Genomic DNA, 15,283 nt, shown 5'->3' with positions numbered 1-15,283 from the left:
GACCAACACTAGCTGGCCAAGGCCTTACACAGCGCATTTTTCAAAGCACGTAGCCCTTCCCCGACAACGGACTAGTGCGGCGGGTGTCGGAGCCGGCCGCCCTCCCCAGCCACTTGACGCGCCCACAGCCAACTGGCCCGTCCCACCTCCTGCCCTCTCTAAGGACGGCAACCCAACAACTTCAGCCGCGACCCCATCGCCAACTCCGGTTGGCTGCGTCTGCAATGTGATACAAGCATTCCGCGCGCTCCCCTGCGCTGATTGGGCAGCGCCGCGAGAGAAGGCGGGGAGGGCCGGCACGCTGCGGGAGTGACCAAGATGGCAGCCAACGGGCAGCTGCTCACCTGGTGAGTACGACTGTCCGGTGCCTGCAGGCGGGGACTTTTCCCCGGTCCTGCCCTGCCCTGCCCTGGAAGCGGCTCGCGGCGGGGGCTTCCCTCAAGGCTTAGTCGCCTGCTTCCCTGTCCTTCAGTCTCAGCGGCCCGCCGCCGCCTTTCAAACCCCGCCCCCGGGGCCGCCCAGCTGAGCTGGACTGGCTCGCACCTGCGCCCTTGGCTCTGGGCCCCCCACGGCCGACCGAGACCTCCTCGTGTGCCGTGCTCAAGTACGAACTCTGAGCGGTTTTCCTGTCGCAAAGAATTGGGCCCAGAGCAGAGCAGGATGCCTTTAGCCCTGTGCATTGGAAATCTGACAGCCCCCCTCCCACACCTGACAGCGCAAAGGTTGCATGGGTCTTAAGGCACCCCCGGGGGCCACAGCATCCTGGGTGAGGATCATTGATGTAGGCGCTTCTTGGTCTCTTGTCTGCTCAGATCCAGCATAGTCCTGTGCTTACCTGGCAAGGGAAACACTGTGACCACAGAGGTGGTCTTCCTAGTTGCGCCAGGGAGGACCACTCTCCTGGCACAGGGATGGTGCCTGCCAGGGTCACGTTTAGTAAACCTCCCACTTAGCTGCTGGAATGGGAAGGTCTCGGCTTTAAGCCCACTTCATGGAAATGGGAGACTCCTCCCTGGCTTGCTCCTGGGGCCTTACAATTGAGAGCAAGTAAAACTCTGGGGCATCCAACCCCCGGGCTTGAGCCTGCAAGTAGGATGCCCACCAAAGGTTTTAGAAACATCTGAAGCCCCAGGTGGGAGTGGAGGATGTTTGCCAGTAGTAGAGCCACTCATGGTTCTGGACTTGCTCACAAATTTGGAATTTGTTTGGGCTCTTGATGTATGGAATACGGAAAATTTAATTTAAAAAAAAAATCACTGATGTAGGCAGAGGCTGCGGGCTGCGGGTGGTGCACGTCCGATGCATGGCTAACTGAAGTAAACAGTTGGCATTAAATAAATTGGGCCAGTGTATTGTGCCAGGAAAAAAAACGATCCAGCTGAGAACAGCAGAGGCCCTGGGTGGATGGATTGGAAGCACCTTCTGACTTAAATTCATTCCTTGTTTCCACTGAATTTAAGTCACTTTTATTCAGGATAAACCTAGAGCTCTTCATGAAGAATCTTTGCAGCAACCTGCTGTATGAAACCTGACCCATGCTTAACTGCACAGGAATTTTGTGCAGTTTAAGTAAAAAAGTAAAGATTATATCTGAAACGGTGTAGGAATCTTGGCGTAAATAGTTTACAGTTCTCATGTTTTGTTGACACTTTCTGTGGATGTTTCAATCGCACTGGTTTTAACTAAGACTTGGGTTTTTTTCAGAAGCTATGGTATTCCTTGAGAAGGATCTTGGTATCCTGGCTGTTCCAGATCAGTTAATTACATTCTTCCTCCCTACATTCTCTTGTAGTTTTCAATTGGATATAGGGGTCTTACTTACTTGTCTAGTCTGTTGACTAGTGCCTTGTTAAATCACTGCCTTGTGTCACCTCACGAGATTGCTATATCATTGTCGTGTAATACTGTTCATCTATGAATGTTTTTAAGTATCCATTTTCATTGGGAATGTGCCGTCCCCTTGCAGTGCTAGTTTTCACACACATCCTGTTGGACTAACAGGCAGAGGAACACAAGCCAAAGCTGTCAATGCTGGTACGGGCATGGAAGGCTGAAGATGAAGTGCTCATCTTCCCCTTCCATTGAATATTCCTAGCACCAGGTCAAGAAGATTTTACCTTTGTTTCTGATCTTATCCTTCCCTCAACGTCCAAGGAGGAGCTGAAAACAAAACTAAAAATCATGTAACAGTTACTTTGCTGATGTTTCTGTTGTCTTGCTGGTGAAGATTTTTTTTTTTGGCTGAAGATAGCTGTAACATCCTTCCGCAAGGCAGGAAAGACACAGAGAGATAAGGAGCAAAAATTAAGAAAAGCCTTGATGGTTTTTTATGGGTATAGCAAATTTAGAAATTATTTTGGTCCTTCACTTTTTGAGGTAGATGCAAAGGAGACATAGCAGTATCATACCATGCATCTCAATTGACTTTCCTTCCTTTTGGACAGCAAAGCTTTGCTTTAGAGAGCTGTAATGCAAAATTAAAAAAAAAAATCAAAATGTAAAATCATTTCAAAACAAAACTCTTGCCATTGTGTTTTGAAAAGTAAAACCAGGGATGTTTTGATATTGTCAGAACTTTTTTTTTTCATCCAGATCAAAACTGGATATTTGGACCTGACTTCATTTTGATTTCAGTTAGGGGTGAACTGATAAAGATTTTTTTTCGACCAATATCGATGGCCAATTATTAACCCGCCATATAAGCTGATACTGATCCGATAGCCGATATGCAGCCCGGCAGCTTGGGGGCTGCACCAGGCTCTTCTTGGCAGGGGGCCGGGGCTGCAGCTGTGGATGGGGGCAGGTGTTGGCTGCAGTGCTGGGGGGCGGTCTGTGGTTGGGCTACAGCCACCCAAAAATTCCCTGTAGCCCCCACCTCAGCGCCACTGCCTGCCCTGCCCCCCATCCGCCTTAAGTGCAGGCCCGGCTCAACTGCCCCACCAGGAAGAGGCTGATGCAGCCCCTGAGCCCACAGTGGGCAGCCTGCCCTTGCCCCATGCACAGACCCTGGGGGCACATGCCCCCCATGCAGTGGCAGGAGCAGCCCCCCCACACTCCTCAGCAAGCTGCCCATGGTTCCATCCTGCACCCCGCTCCACCCTGGCTGCGCAACACTTACCCCAGCCCCACTTCCTCCCTCACCATAGGGGTCTTGATCTGCCCCCCATCCACGCCTTTCCCCTCCCTCTCCCAGACTTACTGGCTGGACGCTGGTCTACACACTGCCCCGCTGCACTCCTGGCCGTGTGTGTGCTGCAGCTGTGCACATGCAGCTGGCATTTATTGGTGTAATTATCAGCCAGCTGCACCAGCCAAAAAAAGCCGATTGTTGATAGCGTCAATTTTCCTTTATCCGTGCAGGTGCTTTATCTGTGCCGATCTGATATGGACCAGTAGATCAGTGTACCTCTAATGTCTATGGTTCTTCATGTTTTGATGGAAAATGTTTTCATCAGAGTTTCTGTGACCAAGTCCAGACCTGATTCCCTGCCTAAATGTAAACACTGTCTTTTGCATTACGTTGTGTTTTAGAAATATGTATTGTTGCTTTTTTTTAACAGGGATATTCCACCAAAAAATGGCAGCGAAGTATTTTTCTCACGAGACATTTATGAAAAATATTCATTGGCTCCAACCCTCTCTGAACTATGGATGTTGTCAAACAGGTAGTCTCTCAGTTGCTGTACATATTCTTTGTATTTCCTGTTTTTGTCCCTTCAAAACATGCTTTCTTCTATTGTTTATCTTTAAGGGGGGAAAAAAAAGAACTAACTTGTTTTCTGACCTGTAAAGAATGTTAATAGCTCATTGGTAATAGCTGTGATTTTGTTTTCCCCTGTCCCTTCTGTGAGATTTCAAGAAGCTGTAGACTTTCATTCTTGGTCCTGGAAGAATGTTCTGAATCTTTGTTTGTTAGTTTTTCTTCTTTGCTATCAATTATTAGTAAACTAATTTTAGTGGTGAATCCCAAAGAACCCATGGTTTGTGGCCGTGTACCAGATTTCTTCTTCTCCCCCCCCCTTTTTGTTTTGAAGAAGACTGGTCATGCCATCTGATTTAGAATCCCATTTCTTCATGACTTTGAGACGGTGTGGTTGTTGTTTGTCAAATGACAACCATGGTGCAGTTGTCGTTTGCAGAGATTGAGATTGGTATGGGTTTTACCGAGATGGGCTGCTTGCAAATGTGGAAATCTTCCCCTCCCCTCCACCCCCATCCCCAATGGCATTTTATTTCAAACTCAGCATGATCCTGTGCTAAGCCCAACACATGCCCAGAAGAGGCATTGCATTATTTGGACCCGGCTTGCCCAATATCTGTATAGATTAGGACCTTTAGTGGGGCTTTTTTGGCTTTTTTATCTAATAGCTGATTCAGCTATTAGATAAAAGCAGCAAAAAGCCCCAGTGAAGTGCCCAGTCTATACAGAAGCTGCAGAGCTAGGTCGAACTAAAGTGCTGCTGCTTCCAGTAACATGGTCTGTTTGTTTTTTTTCATGTCTGTCAGCAGCCATAATGACTGCCACGTAAAACAGGAAATAAATTAACTATGTGTAGCAGAAGAATGGTGGGTGGGATGCCACAGAAAGCAGGGATAATGTTCATACATGTGGTGTTAATTCCATGATTTATCTCTTGCTGTTTTTAAAGAAAGGGATTGTTATCAGCATGGCTGACTGGCTAGCCAGACTTTTTACCCAAGCAATTACATTAGGTCTCTGTTTATATTTCTTTTAAAATCAGGAACTGAATTTAATCACCAGGATTCTGGGTTTTCCATTTCCCACTGGGAAAAAACACAGATTTTACCTTTCAGTAGAGAAAAAAGCGGAATTTTTGTTTTAACAGCGATACCCGCAGATTATCCACTTTTGCAAAGAACTCCCTACAGGTGGAGGGGCATGGAGAGGGGAGGGGGTGGGGCCAGAGACTCTCTGACAGGGCTTGGATCAGGCTTGCTTTCCTTCCTGGAGCCTTTGAGGTAAGTGGAGCTTGCTGGGGGCCTCCTCTGGTGGGGGTAGGAGGGGTGCTGAGGGGCTATGGGTTGTGAATGGGGGGGCACCAACAGGGCTGGGGTGGTGGCCTGTGGGTCGGGTGTGGGTGACTGCCAGGGTTGTGGGCGGAGGGCCCCTTCCCTACCCCGTTCATCCCCAACAGACTTACCAGCCGGACACCACTCTCCATGCTGCGGGGCTATATATTGGTCAGAAGGGACCTCAACAGATAATCGAGTCCAACCCCCTTCCCTGGGCAGGAAGGACTGCTGGGGTCAGATGACCCCAGCCAGATGCGTATCCAGACTTCTCTTAAAGACCCGCAAGGTAGGGGAGAGCACTTGGAAGCCCATTCCAAATTTCGGCCATCCTTACTGTGAAGAAGTTTTCCCTGATGTCTAGCCTAAATCTTTTCTCTGTCAGTTTGTGACCATTGTTCCTTGTTACCTCAGGAGGCACCCTGATGAACAGAGCATCTCTGATCCCTTGCTGTGCCCGCTAATGAATTTGTAGGTGGCCACAAGATCACCTCTCAGCCTTCTCTTGCAGAGGCTGAAGAGATCCAGGTCCCTCAGTCTCTCTTCATAGGGCTTGGCCTACAAATCCTTAATCATAGAAGTGACCCTCCTCTGGACCCTCTCGAGGTTATCCTCATGCTTCTTAAAGTACAGCTCCCAAAATGGATGCAGTACTCCAACTGCGGTCTGACCAATGCCACATAGAGGGGGAAGTATCACCTCCTTGGTTCTATTAGTCATGCATCTGCTGATGCATGATAAAGTGCAGTTAGCTTTGCTGATGATTTTGTCACACTGACAACTTGTGTTCATCTTGGAGTCCACTGTGACTCCCAAGATCTCTTTCTGTTTCTGTGCTGCTGAGAGGGTCACTTCCCAGCCAGGAATTACTGGATATTTTTACACACTAGGTACAGCACACTGCATTTGTCCTTGTTGAACTGCATCCTGTTGTGCTCTGCCCACTTTTCCAACCTGTCCAGGTCTGCCTGCAGTTGTTCCCTATCCTCCGGTGTGTTCACTTCCCCCCACAATTTAGTATCATCATGTAGGTTCAAATCAGCCGTTCCAGATGCTCTCCACCCCAGGGTGTTGAGGGAGCTAGCAGGGGTTATTGCAGAGTCCTTGGTACAGCTTTACAAGCGCTCGTGGTGCTCCGCCCGGGTGCCAGATGATTGGAAGATAGCCAACGTGGTCCCCATCTTTAAAAAAGGGAGGGAGGACCCGGGCAACTATAGGCCCATCAGTCTTACCTCAGTCCTAGGGAAACTCTTTGAGAAGATTGTCATGGAGCACATCTGCAATGGGCCGGCCTCAGAGATGAAGCTCAAGGGCAACCAGCACGGTTTCATTAGGGGCAGGTCATGTCAGACCAACCTGACTGCCTTTTATGATCAGGTCACAAAAGCATTGGATGCAGGTGTTGCTGTGCATGTAGTCTTTCTGGACTTCAGCAAGGCCTTTGACACCGTCTCCCACCCCATCCTCATTAAAATATTGGGCGACTGTGGCATTGATGCCTACACAGTCAGATGGATTACAGATTGGCTGAAGGGTCATACTCAGAGGGTGGTGGTGGATGGGTCATATTCGACCTGGGGAGAAGTGGGCAGCCGAGTCCCCCAGGACTCGGTCCTTGGGCCCACGCTGTTCAATCTCTTTATCAGTGATTTGGACCACGGGGTGAAAAGCAACCTGTTTAAATTTGCTGATGATACCAAAATTTGGGGTGAGGTGAGCACACTAGTAGGGAGGGAAAGACTGCAGCAAGACCTGGATAGGTTACAGGGGTGGGCTAACAAATACAGGATGCACTTCAATACTGACAAGCGCAGGATGCTGCACTTGGGCAGTAGTAACCAGCAGCACACTTATAAGATGGGAAACTCCCTTCTTGAGAGCATGGAGGCAGAAAGGGATCTTGGAGTCATTATTGACTCCAAGATGAACATGGGCCAGCAATGCGAGGTCACGGTTGGTAGGGCTAACCGGACCTTGTCGTGCATCCACAGGTGCCTCGCAAGCAGGGCCAAGGAGGTGATCCTCCCCGTCTGTGCAATGCTGGTCAGGCCACAGCTGGAGTACTGTGTCCAGTTCTGTGCACTGTACTTCAGGAGGGACGTGGACAACATTGAGAGGGTCCAGAGGAGGGCCACCCACATGATCTGGGGACAACAGGGCAGACCCTACAATGAGAGACTGCAGGACCTGAACCTGTTCAGCCTTCACAAGAGAAGGCTGAGGGGGGGACCTGGTGACCGTCTATAAACTCACTAGGAGGGACCAGAAGGGTTTGGGAGAGACCTTGTTTCCCCTAGCGCCCCCTGGCATAACAAGGAATAATGGCCACAAGTTGTTGGAGAGTAGGTTTAGATTAGACATCCGTAAGAACTACTTCACAGTTAGGGCGGCTAGGATCTGGTAGGTGCTGGCTCCTACCCTGGGGGTCTTTAAGAGGAGGCTTGATGCCTACCTAGCTGGGATCATTTGAGCCCAGTTTTTTCTCCTGCCCAGGCAGGGGGTAGGACTTGAAGATCTACAAGGTCCCTTCTGACCCTGCTTCTATGATTCTATCATCCGCAAGCGTGGACACAGTACACTTCACACCCACATCCAAGTCACTGATGAAGACATTGAAGAGTACAGGTCCAAGGACCAAGCCCTGTAGGACCCCACTGACCATATCCTTCCAGGTCAATACCAACCCATCTACTACCACTGTCTGGGTGCAACCCCCGTAAGCCAATTTTCCATCCACCAGACCATGTAAACGTCTAAGTCACAGCCTCTTAAGTTATTTAGGAGAATGGGATGAGATACCGTATCGAAGGCTTTCCTAAAATCCAAGTAAATGACATCCACCTCTACTTGTGCATCTAAGCGTTTTGTGACCTGGTCATAAAAAGAAACCAGATTGGTCGGGCATGATCTACCTGCTACGAATCCATGCTGATTGCCCTGCTGCATTATTTTTCCTGCTGGACTTGCACAAATATGATCCTTAAAAATTTTTTCAAAGACCATTCCAAGGGTTGAGGTGAGCCTATAATTACTCGGATCCTTCTTCCTCCCCTTCTTGAAAATAGGGACCACACTGGCTCTTTTCCAGTCCTTGGGGACCTGACCCAAGCACCACGAGCGCTCAAACAGCCGTGCCAGTGGTTCTTCTGTGACACAGGACAATTCCTTCAGTACTCTCGGCTGCAGCTCATCCGGGCCTGCTAACTTGAACACATCCAATCCATCCAAGTGACTCTGCACCAAGTCAGCATTGACAGTTGGTGGGCTGGTCACCCTCTGATGCCCATCTAAGAACCCGTTAGGAGACTTGTCCTTGTTCAGGAACACGGTGGCAAAAAACTCATTGAAGAGCTCAGCCTTGTCCCCCCATTGGTCACTAATTGCTCCTGCTTGTTCACTAGGGGTCCTATGGTGCCCTGCGCCTTCCTTTTACTCCCTACATACCTAAAAAAAAGACTTTTTGTTGTCTTTAATTTGTGTTGCCAGCCTCAGCTCTGTAGCTGCTTTGGCTTTTCTAACTGCCCCCCTGCAAGTGCAGGCCAAGCAGGTATACTCTTCCTTGGTAGCTTCACCCTGCTTCCACTGCTTATATGCGTCTCTTTTTTTTGCGATTGGGCTTCTCTGGATTTTTCTGTTTAGCCAAGGAGGGTTTTTTAGCCCCCTTCCCTCACAGTGGGATCGTCTCCCTCTGCGCCCAAAGGATCGCTTCCTTTAGGAACGAAATCAGATCGGTATTGGCCGATGTGTCTGGTTAAATATCAGCCCAAAAAATCTCTGTCGGTGCACCCCTAGAGGCACATAGTCTCATGCCATTGGCTCCTACTTGCCTACATGTACTGCTTCCCTCTGAAGTGCTGGAAGCCCCACGTGGAGGCATGGTGCCTGTCTGGCCTGATGATGCACAGCTCCTGGTCCATGCACCATTGGGCTGGCTGGCTCTGTGCCTGCACATGGAGCTACCAGCACTCCAGCAGGAAGCCACCCATGGAGGCACAAAGCCTACTGGGCTTGATGGCGTGTGGCTCCTGCCTGCAGTGCCACAATCAGCATGTGTTGGCGTGAATCCAGCCTGGTCTGGTGTGAAGGCGCATGCCAGCGGGACTGGCTGACTCCGTGCCAGCAAGTACTGGCCCTGGGATTCAGCCAGAGGCATGTGCCACTGTGGGCTCTGCCTGCTGCTGCCATGAGAGCCCTGAGAGCGGGGGCAGTGCACCTGAAATCCCTCACCTGCCCACAAACCCCCCACATACGACCTCTGACAGTATTATTTTATGATGAAGTTAATTAGCTTATTGTGCCATAATGCTGGCATACATGTAGACATGTAGACTTTACTAAGCTAATTGGTCAACTCTGCAATAAAGCACATAATGTAGTTGCACCCAATGACTCTCACCTTCCCCTGTCTTCAGAGAAATGGAGTAGCCATCAAACTTCACCTTTGTTGGAACAGCATTTTGAGGAAATGCCCAGAGCTTAGACTATGGGCAGTCAGGCAACCATTTACACCACTGTTCATGAACCTGTCCTTGATCTTAGTTGCAGATGTTAAAGCTTAGCCATAGTTAGAGGAAACAGATTAAAACTTAGTGAGAGAGAAAGCAGCAGCATCTTGGAGCACAGCTTTTAAGGATGCTCTAAAAATTTGTTCATTGGTATACAGCGGCTCCTGATAATGTTTGCTAAGGTAAGTATTCCTTTCCCATGGAAGCTGCAGCTGATGTGATGGTGGGTTGCTGATAAAATGAGGGGGAAAAATTTAAACCGTCAGCTCAAATAAAGTATAATGCTGTAAATATGGATAGAAAGGTGCTGTCGGATTATTTTGGTTTGCACCCTGATGAAGATTTTGACAGCACTGCACACTGAAATGATCTTGATGTGCTGCCATTTCATTCTGTGCTGAATGTAGCCAATTTAAGCTGCTAGAATTTCTTGACGTGCTTACATTGGCATATCTGAGTCAGCATCTTGTCGCTGCTGCAGCTTAATTAAATTTGCCAGTTTGTGCCACCAGGATGGACATATTCTCATATTCAGAGAGACAGCTGTGAAGTATTATTAAGAACTGTGGACGTGATACTGTTAGGTTTGAATAGCTCTTGAGACGTCTTCTAGTGCTGAAATCAAATCTCTAAAATATGTTTTTCCAAGATCAGCAGTTAATGTTCATTTTGTTAACCTAAAATACGCTCTCTTTTAAGCAATAGTTATTGTAAATACATAAGGGCTAAATAAGCCTTTGTATTCTGAAGTTGTTTTAAGAATCAATATTATTATATGCCTACCTTACTGTTGCTAAGACCATTGTCACCCTTCATGTCCAGTCCTTGCTTTCACAACTGATTCTAGCATTTTTTTAGTACTAAAAATGAAGTATGCTTCATTCTTGGGAAGAATTTTCTCTCAAATTTTGACTCTCACATTTGTTGAAGTGGAGGAATTTTAATTTTCCCACTGTAAAAGCAATTAAGCCTTAATAATTTAATAGTATTTTTAACTGGCATAAATTTTGCTTCAAGAGTAAATGAGATGTAGTTGATTACAAATTGTCAACACACAGTGTAATATGCCTAAACAGTAGAGAGCAGATGAAGAAATGCTGAAATTGAATTGTCTCCTGTTCATAATGAAGATGTATCCAGAGCCAAAGGCCTTGTATTTTATAATTGGTTCTCTCACCTAAATATTCAGTGTGGCAAGCTAGTATATATAATCATTTGTAGAAACGTGGCAGTGAATAACTTGTTAAAGTCTGTGGCAAAGCCACCGTTGATGCTAGGATTTCACCTGCTTAAATAAAACCCCAGAATTATGAAATGTAGATCATGTGTAGATGCTGAAATAACATGATGGCTCTTTTAATTATAATGCATTTTACCTGATGATTAAAAAACCTAAGATATTCTGATTGATAGCCTCAGTTTTCATAAGTACCTATCTTTATGTGAAAAGTGCAGATAGTTTAAAGTATTACCTTTTTTCCTAGACGTACAGAAAAAAATGTAGACCTATCACCAAACCATGAAGAAGACAAGCAAACGTGTAACACACAGACTGAAGACAACAAGGAAATGCGTAACACACAGGCTGCAGTTCCAGCAGAGGTGGAAATCAAACCCACACCTAATGACGATCTTTTTCCAGAACCTAGAATTCCGTATCCTTATGTCTCTTGTCTAACTGAAGATGAGCAGAAAATATATTTATATCTGCTGACTAAATATGCGAGAAAACCTGCTTCCCACCAAGTGAATGCTGCAAATCGGAGAGAATATCTACAGTATTTGGTAAGAGTCTGGTTTGTGTTTTCTCCTTTTTTCTTCCTTTCTTTCTTTTTTTCTGCAAACATTCAAGCAAAAAATTGCTAATTTTGTTTTGAAATAAAAATATTCATATAATAATTAGTATTAAGTACTTGCGTCTTTCCCACTTTCCCCCTCCCCAACAATGGAAATGTGAGATTTAATTATTTATTTATTTATATTAAGCAAAAGCAGAAGGAAAACCTAGCTTTGTTTTACTCAAACTATTTTTTGGGAAAGTTTTTAATTCCATTTTACTAAAAAGATTGCCAGATATAATGGAAGCTGTCTTAATAGGCCATCTGCGCTCTTCTCTATATGTCTGCTGTTAAATGGCAGAAGTAGGAAAGATAACATCAATACATTAACCATAAATAAAATGGGATGGTGCATACATAGATGTGGAATTTCATAATGTCCTAGCCAAATCTGTTAACATGTTGGTAGATGGATATTTCTGGAAATGTTGCTTATACCTTGGGCAGTATTCCATAACATAAGCATTAGAGGTGCACTGATGAATCGGTCCAATATTGGATCGGCACTGATGTAAAGAAAATTGATTGTATTGGAAATCAGCCTGATGTGGCCAATGATTTGGCCAAGCCGCAGCGCAGCACATAGGTGGCGAGGAGCACAGCTCGGCAGCTTGGAGAGCTGCATGCAGCTGGTAAGTCTGTTGTGGTGTAAGGGGTGTAGAGGGGCAGATCAAAGCCCCCTGTGGTGAGGGAGGGAATGGAGTAGGTGCTGCCCAGCCAGGGCGGGGCAGGGTGCAACACTAAGCCATGGCCCCCCCTGGGGGTAGGGGGGAGTGTGGTCATGTGCCCCAGATCTGTGCAGGCACGGTGGGGAAGGGCTGCAGCTGGGGTTGGGGCTGTGTCAGGCTCTTCCCGGCATGTGGGGACTGCTCTTGGGGCTGTGTTCCTGGCATGTGGGGGCTGCGCTTGGGGCAGGCAGCTGCAGGACTGGGATGGGGTTATAGTGGGGGCTGCAGCCCTCCCCCCCCCCCCACATATATTTGGACCTGGGAGTTGCAGTGGACAGTAGGCCAAATATGGGCCAACAGTGTGCCCTTGTTGCAAAGAAGACCAATGGTATACTGCACTGCCAGCAGATCAAGGGAAGTGATTCTTCCCTTTTATTTGGTGCTGGTGAGGCCACATCTGGAGTACTGTGTCCAGTTTTGGGCATCCCACTATAGAAAGGATGTGGACAGAATGAAGAGAGTACAGCAAAAGGTAGTGAGAAAAGTTAGGGGCCTGGGGCACATGATTTCTGAAGAGAGGCTGAGGGAACTGGACTTATTTTGTCTGAAGAAGAGAAGACTGAGCAAGCATTTAATAGCAGCCATCAACTACCTGAAGGATGGTTCCAAAGAGGATGAAGCTGGACTGTTCTTAGTGGTGGTGGATGACAGAACAGGAAGCTATGGTCTCAAGTTGAAGCAAGGGAAGTTTAAGTTAGATGTTCAGAAAAACTTTCTCATGAGGAGGGTAGTAAAGCACTAGAACAGGCTACCCAGAGAAGTTGTTGATTCTCCATCCTTGGAGATTTTTAAGATGCAGCTAGAAGAAGCCTTGGCTGGGATGATCTAGTTGGGGATGGTCTTTTGAGCAGGGGGTTGGACTAGATGACCTCTTTGAAGTCCCTTCCCACCCTAATTATCTACGATTATGAAAGCCACTTGTGGTGTGTGTCATTCCCCTTAGGTAAACTGCAGATATTTGTTGCACAGCGGGAACTCCATTTTTCATCTGGACTAGAAATTATTCCATTCCTTATCTGAACTTTTGCACTTTCTATCTACAGTGTATAATTCAAATAACTGAGATATGTAAATCAGTCCATTGCAGGACTGATGTACATTTACAGTCATGGTTAACAGCAAGAAGGAACAGCTGTGTCTTAAATTTAGGGATCTTTTTTTCTCACATTTCAGGAAATGAAAGAATTGGTCAACAGCGAAGTTGCAGAATTTTTGAAGTTTGCACAGAATGCTGCAAAGAGTTGTGCTCAGGATTATGATACCCTCTCTGAGGATGCAGTTCTTTATGTTGAGGTAACAGTCAGAAAGGTTGCAATTCATTGCTTTTCTTGAACAACTTGTTATTGGAAAAAAACAATATACCAATTGGAGTAGACATTGTGCAGTATCAATGCAGTATAACTAATTAATTTCATCTTTATATTCAATGACTCAGTTATCAAAGCAGGTGGCAAAGTGTTTTATTTTTGGCAAGCTAGGAATTACTCTTGAACTCCACTTAAATTAACAGGCTTTAAAAAAAATAGGTATGCTACTGAGTCAGTGGCAAAAAGTGGGTAATGCAGTGAGCTGCCATGTGTAGTTACTTTAATGGAGTGGAGTAAGTTTTGAATTAAATATTTTATCCAGTAACTCCAGGGTGATTAGAGACTAAGAGTATGATGTGTTGATGTGTCAATTTCAATGTTTTATTGTATTCTCAAACAAAAGTTGAATGGTGTTTCATATAGATTTCATAGCCATTAGGGCTGGAAAGGACCTCGGAAGATCGAGTCCAGCCCCCTACCCCAGGGGCAGGAAGTCATCTGGGGTCATAGGATCCCAGCGAGATAGGCAACCAAATTTCTCTTGAAGGTGTTCAGTGTGGGTGCTTGAACCACCTCCGATGGACCTTAGGGGCTCAGACAGTAAAGAAATTCTTCCTTATGTCCAGCCTGAAACAGTCTTGCAGGAGTTTATAACCGTTTGACCTTGTCATCCCTTGGGGCGCTCGGGTGAACAAACGACCCCCCAGATACCGGTGAACACCCATGATAAACTTCTGAGTGGCCATCAGATCGCCCCAGAGCTTGCACTTTTTCAGGCTAAAGAGCCCCATAGCTCTCAGCCTGTTGTCGTAAGTTCTGTTTTCCTGACCTCTGATCATGCGTGTGGCTCTTTGCTGGACTCTCTCAAGCTTCTCCACATCCTTTTTGAATTGTGGAGCCCAAAACTGAATGCAGTACTTCAGCTGCGGCCTCACCAAGGCCAAGTACAATGGGAGAATGACGTCCTGGGATTTACTTGAGTAGAGCTCCTGTGACTGCAGTTTACACAAGGATGGGAAAGGTGGTTCAGAATACAGAAACAGATTAGCTCTGGACTAAATTGCTTAGCGTAAATGGGGTGCAGGCAACCTGAAGTTAGTTTATAGGTCTGTTTCAATCAAGACTGTTGAACTGTTTAAGTAGTGAATGAGAAAGTAAGAGTACTATTACATAGGTTTGATTTGACTTTTTATGCTGAATCAAGGATATGAATTGCGAGGCATAAATTCAGCTCTTAGTTCTGCACTCAAACTGTAGTAAGATTGCAGGAAGTGTGGTAAGAAAAGTAAATATTAATTTTAATTAGATTTTTTTACCATAGTTAGAGAAGAGAAATTAAAATTGAAAATGTTTTTTGAGGGCCTGTGTTAATGTATGTTATTTTCCGGGTAGGGCTTCTAGTAGTAATATTTTGTGTGTACGCATTTGAAACTGTAAGCTCATTCAAATAATACATGTCACTGATTTACACAGAGCAGGACACCATCTGAATTCACGAATAGTTATCTGTGGAGTAAGTTTTCACTATGATAATAATTGAAGTCTGATCTTATTTCACTTTAACATTTTCTTATTCTTTGTTTTAGTAATATTTAAGGCACATTTTTCAACCGTTGAAAGAGGAGATTGGTGAACAAGTTTCTAGTGATAATGTTAACAATTGGGATTAGTCTCATCTGTGGCAATGTATAGGGGGTGCGTGGGCATACACCCCCTAACAGGCCATGCTCCCTGGGTAGGTGACGGGCGGCAGGGCCAACGGAAGCACTGGTGCCCCGCCTACGAGTGCCGGCCAAGGAGTGCAAGTGCTGCAGCTACTTCCAGGCGCCAGTGAGTGAGATCAGCCGCAGGGACCGCCCCCCCCCCCCCCCCCC

General features: G+C 46.4%; 1 protein-coding gene across 1 annotated transcript in view; it reads left to right on the top strand.

Annotated features, from left to right (window-relative positions):
• The first annotated feature begins 273 nt into the window (after positions 1-273).
• The window catches only part of ICE2 (interactor of little elongation complex ELL subunit 2), a 72,268-nt gene continuing 57,258 nt past the window's right edge, over positions 274-15,283 (top strand). The window contains exons 1-4 of the mRNA XM_019504363.1: positions 274-347; positions 3,561-3,665; positions 11,021-11,321; positions 13,276-13,395. Of these exons, the coding sequence (XP_019359908.1) occupies positions 319-347; positions 3,561-3,665; positions 11,021-11,321; positions 13,276-13,395 (555 nt within the window). The 5' untranslated portion in view covers positions 274-318. The remainder of the gene's footprint in view (positions 348-3,560; positions 3,666-11,020; positions 11,322-13,275; positions 13,396-15,283) is intronic.

This window comes from Gavialis gangeticus, unplaced genomic scaffold (assembly GCF_001723915.1).
Source record: "Gavialis gangeticus isolate Ggan-Ray unplaced genomic scaffold, GavGan_comp1, whole genome shotgun sequence".
Taxonomy (NCBI): Eukaryota; Metazoa; Chordata; order Crocodylia; family Gavialidae; genus Gavialis; species Gavialis gangeticus.
Note: the sequence above shows the minus strand (reverse complement) of the source record. Positions and strands in the feature narration are given on the sequence as shown.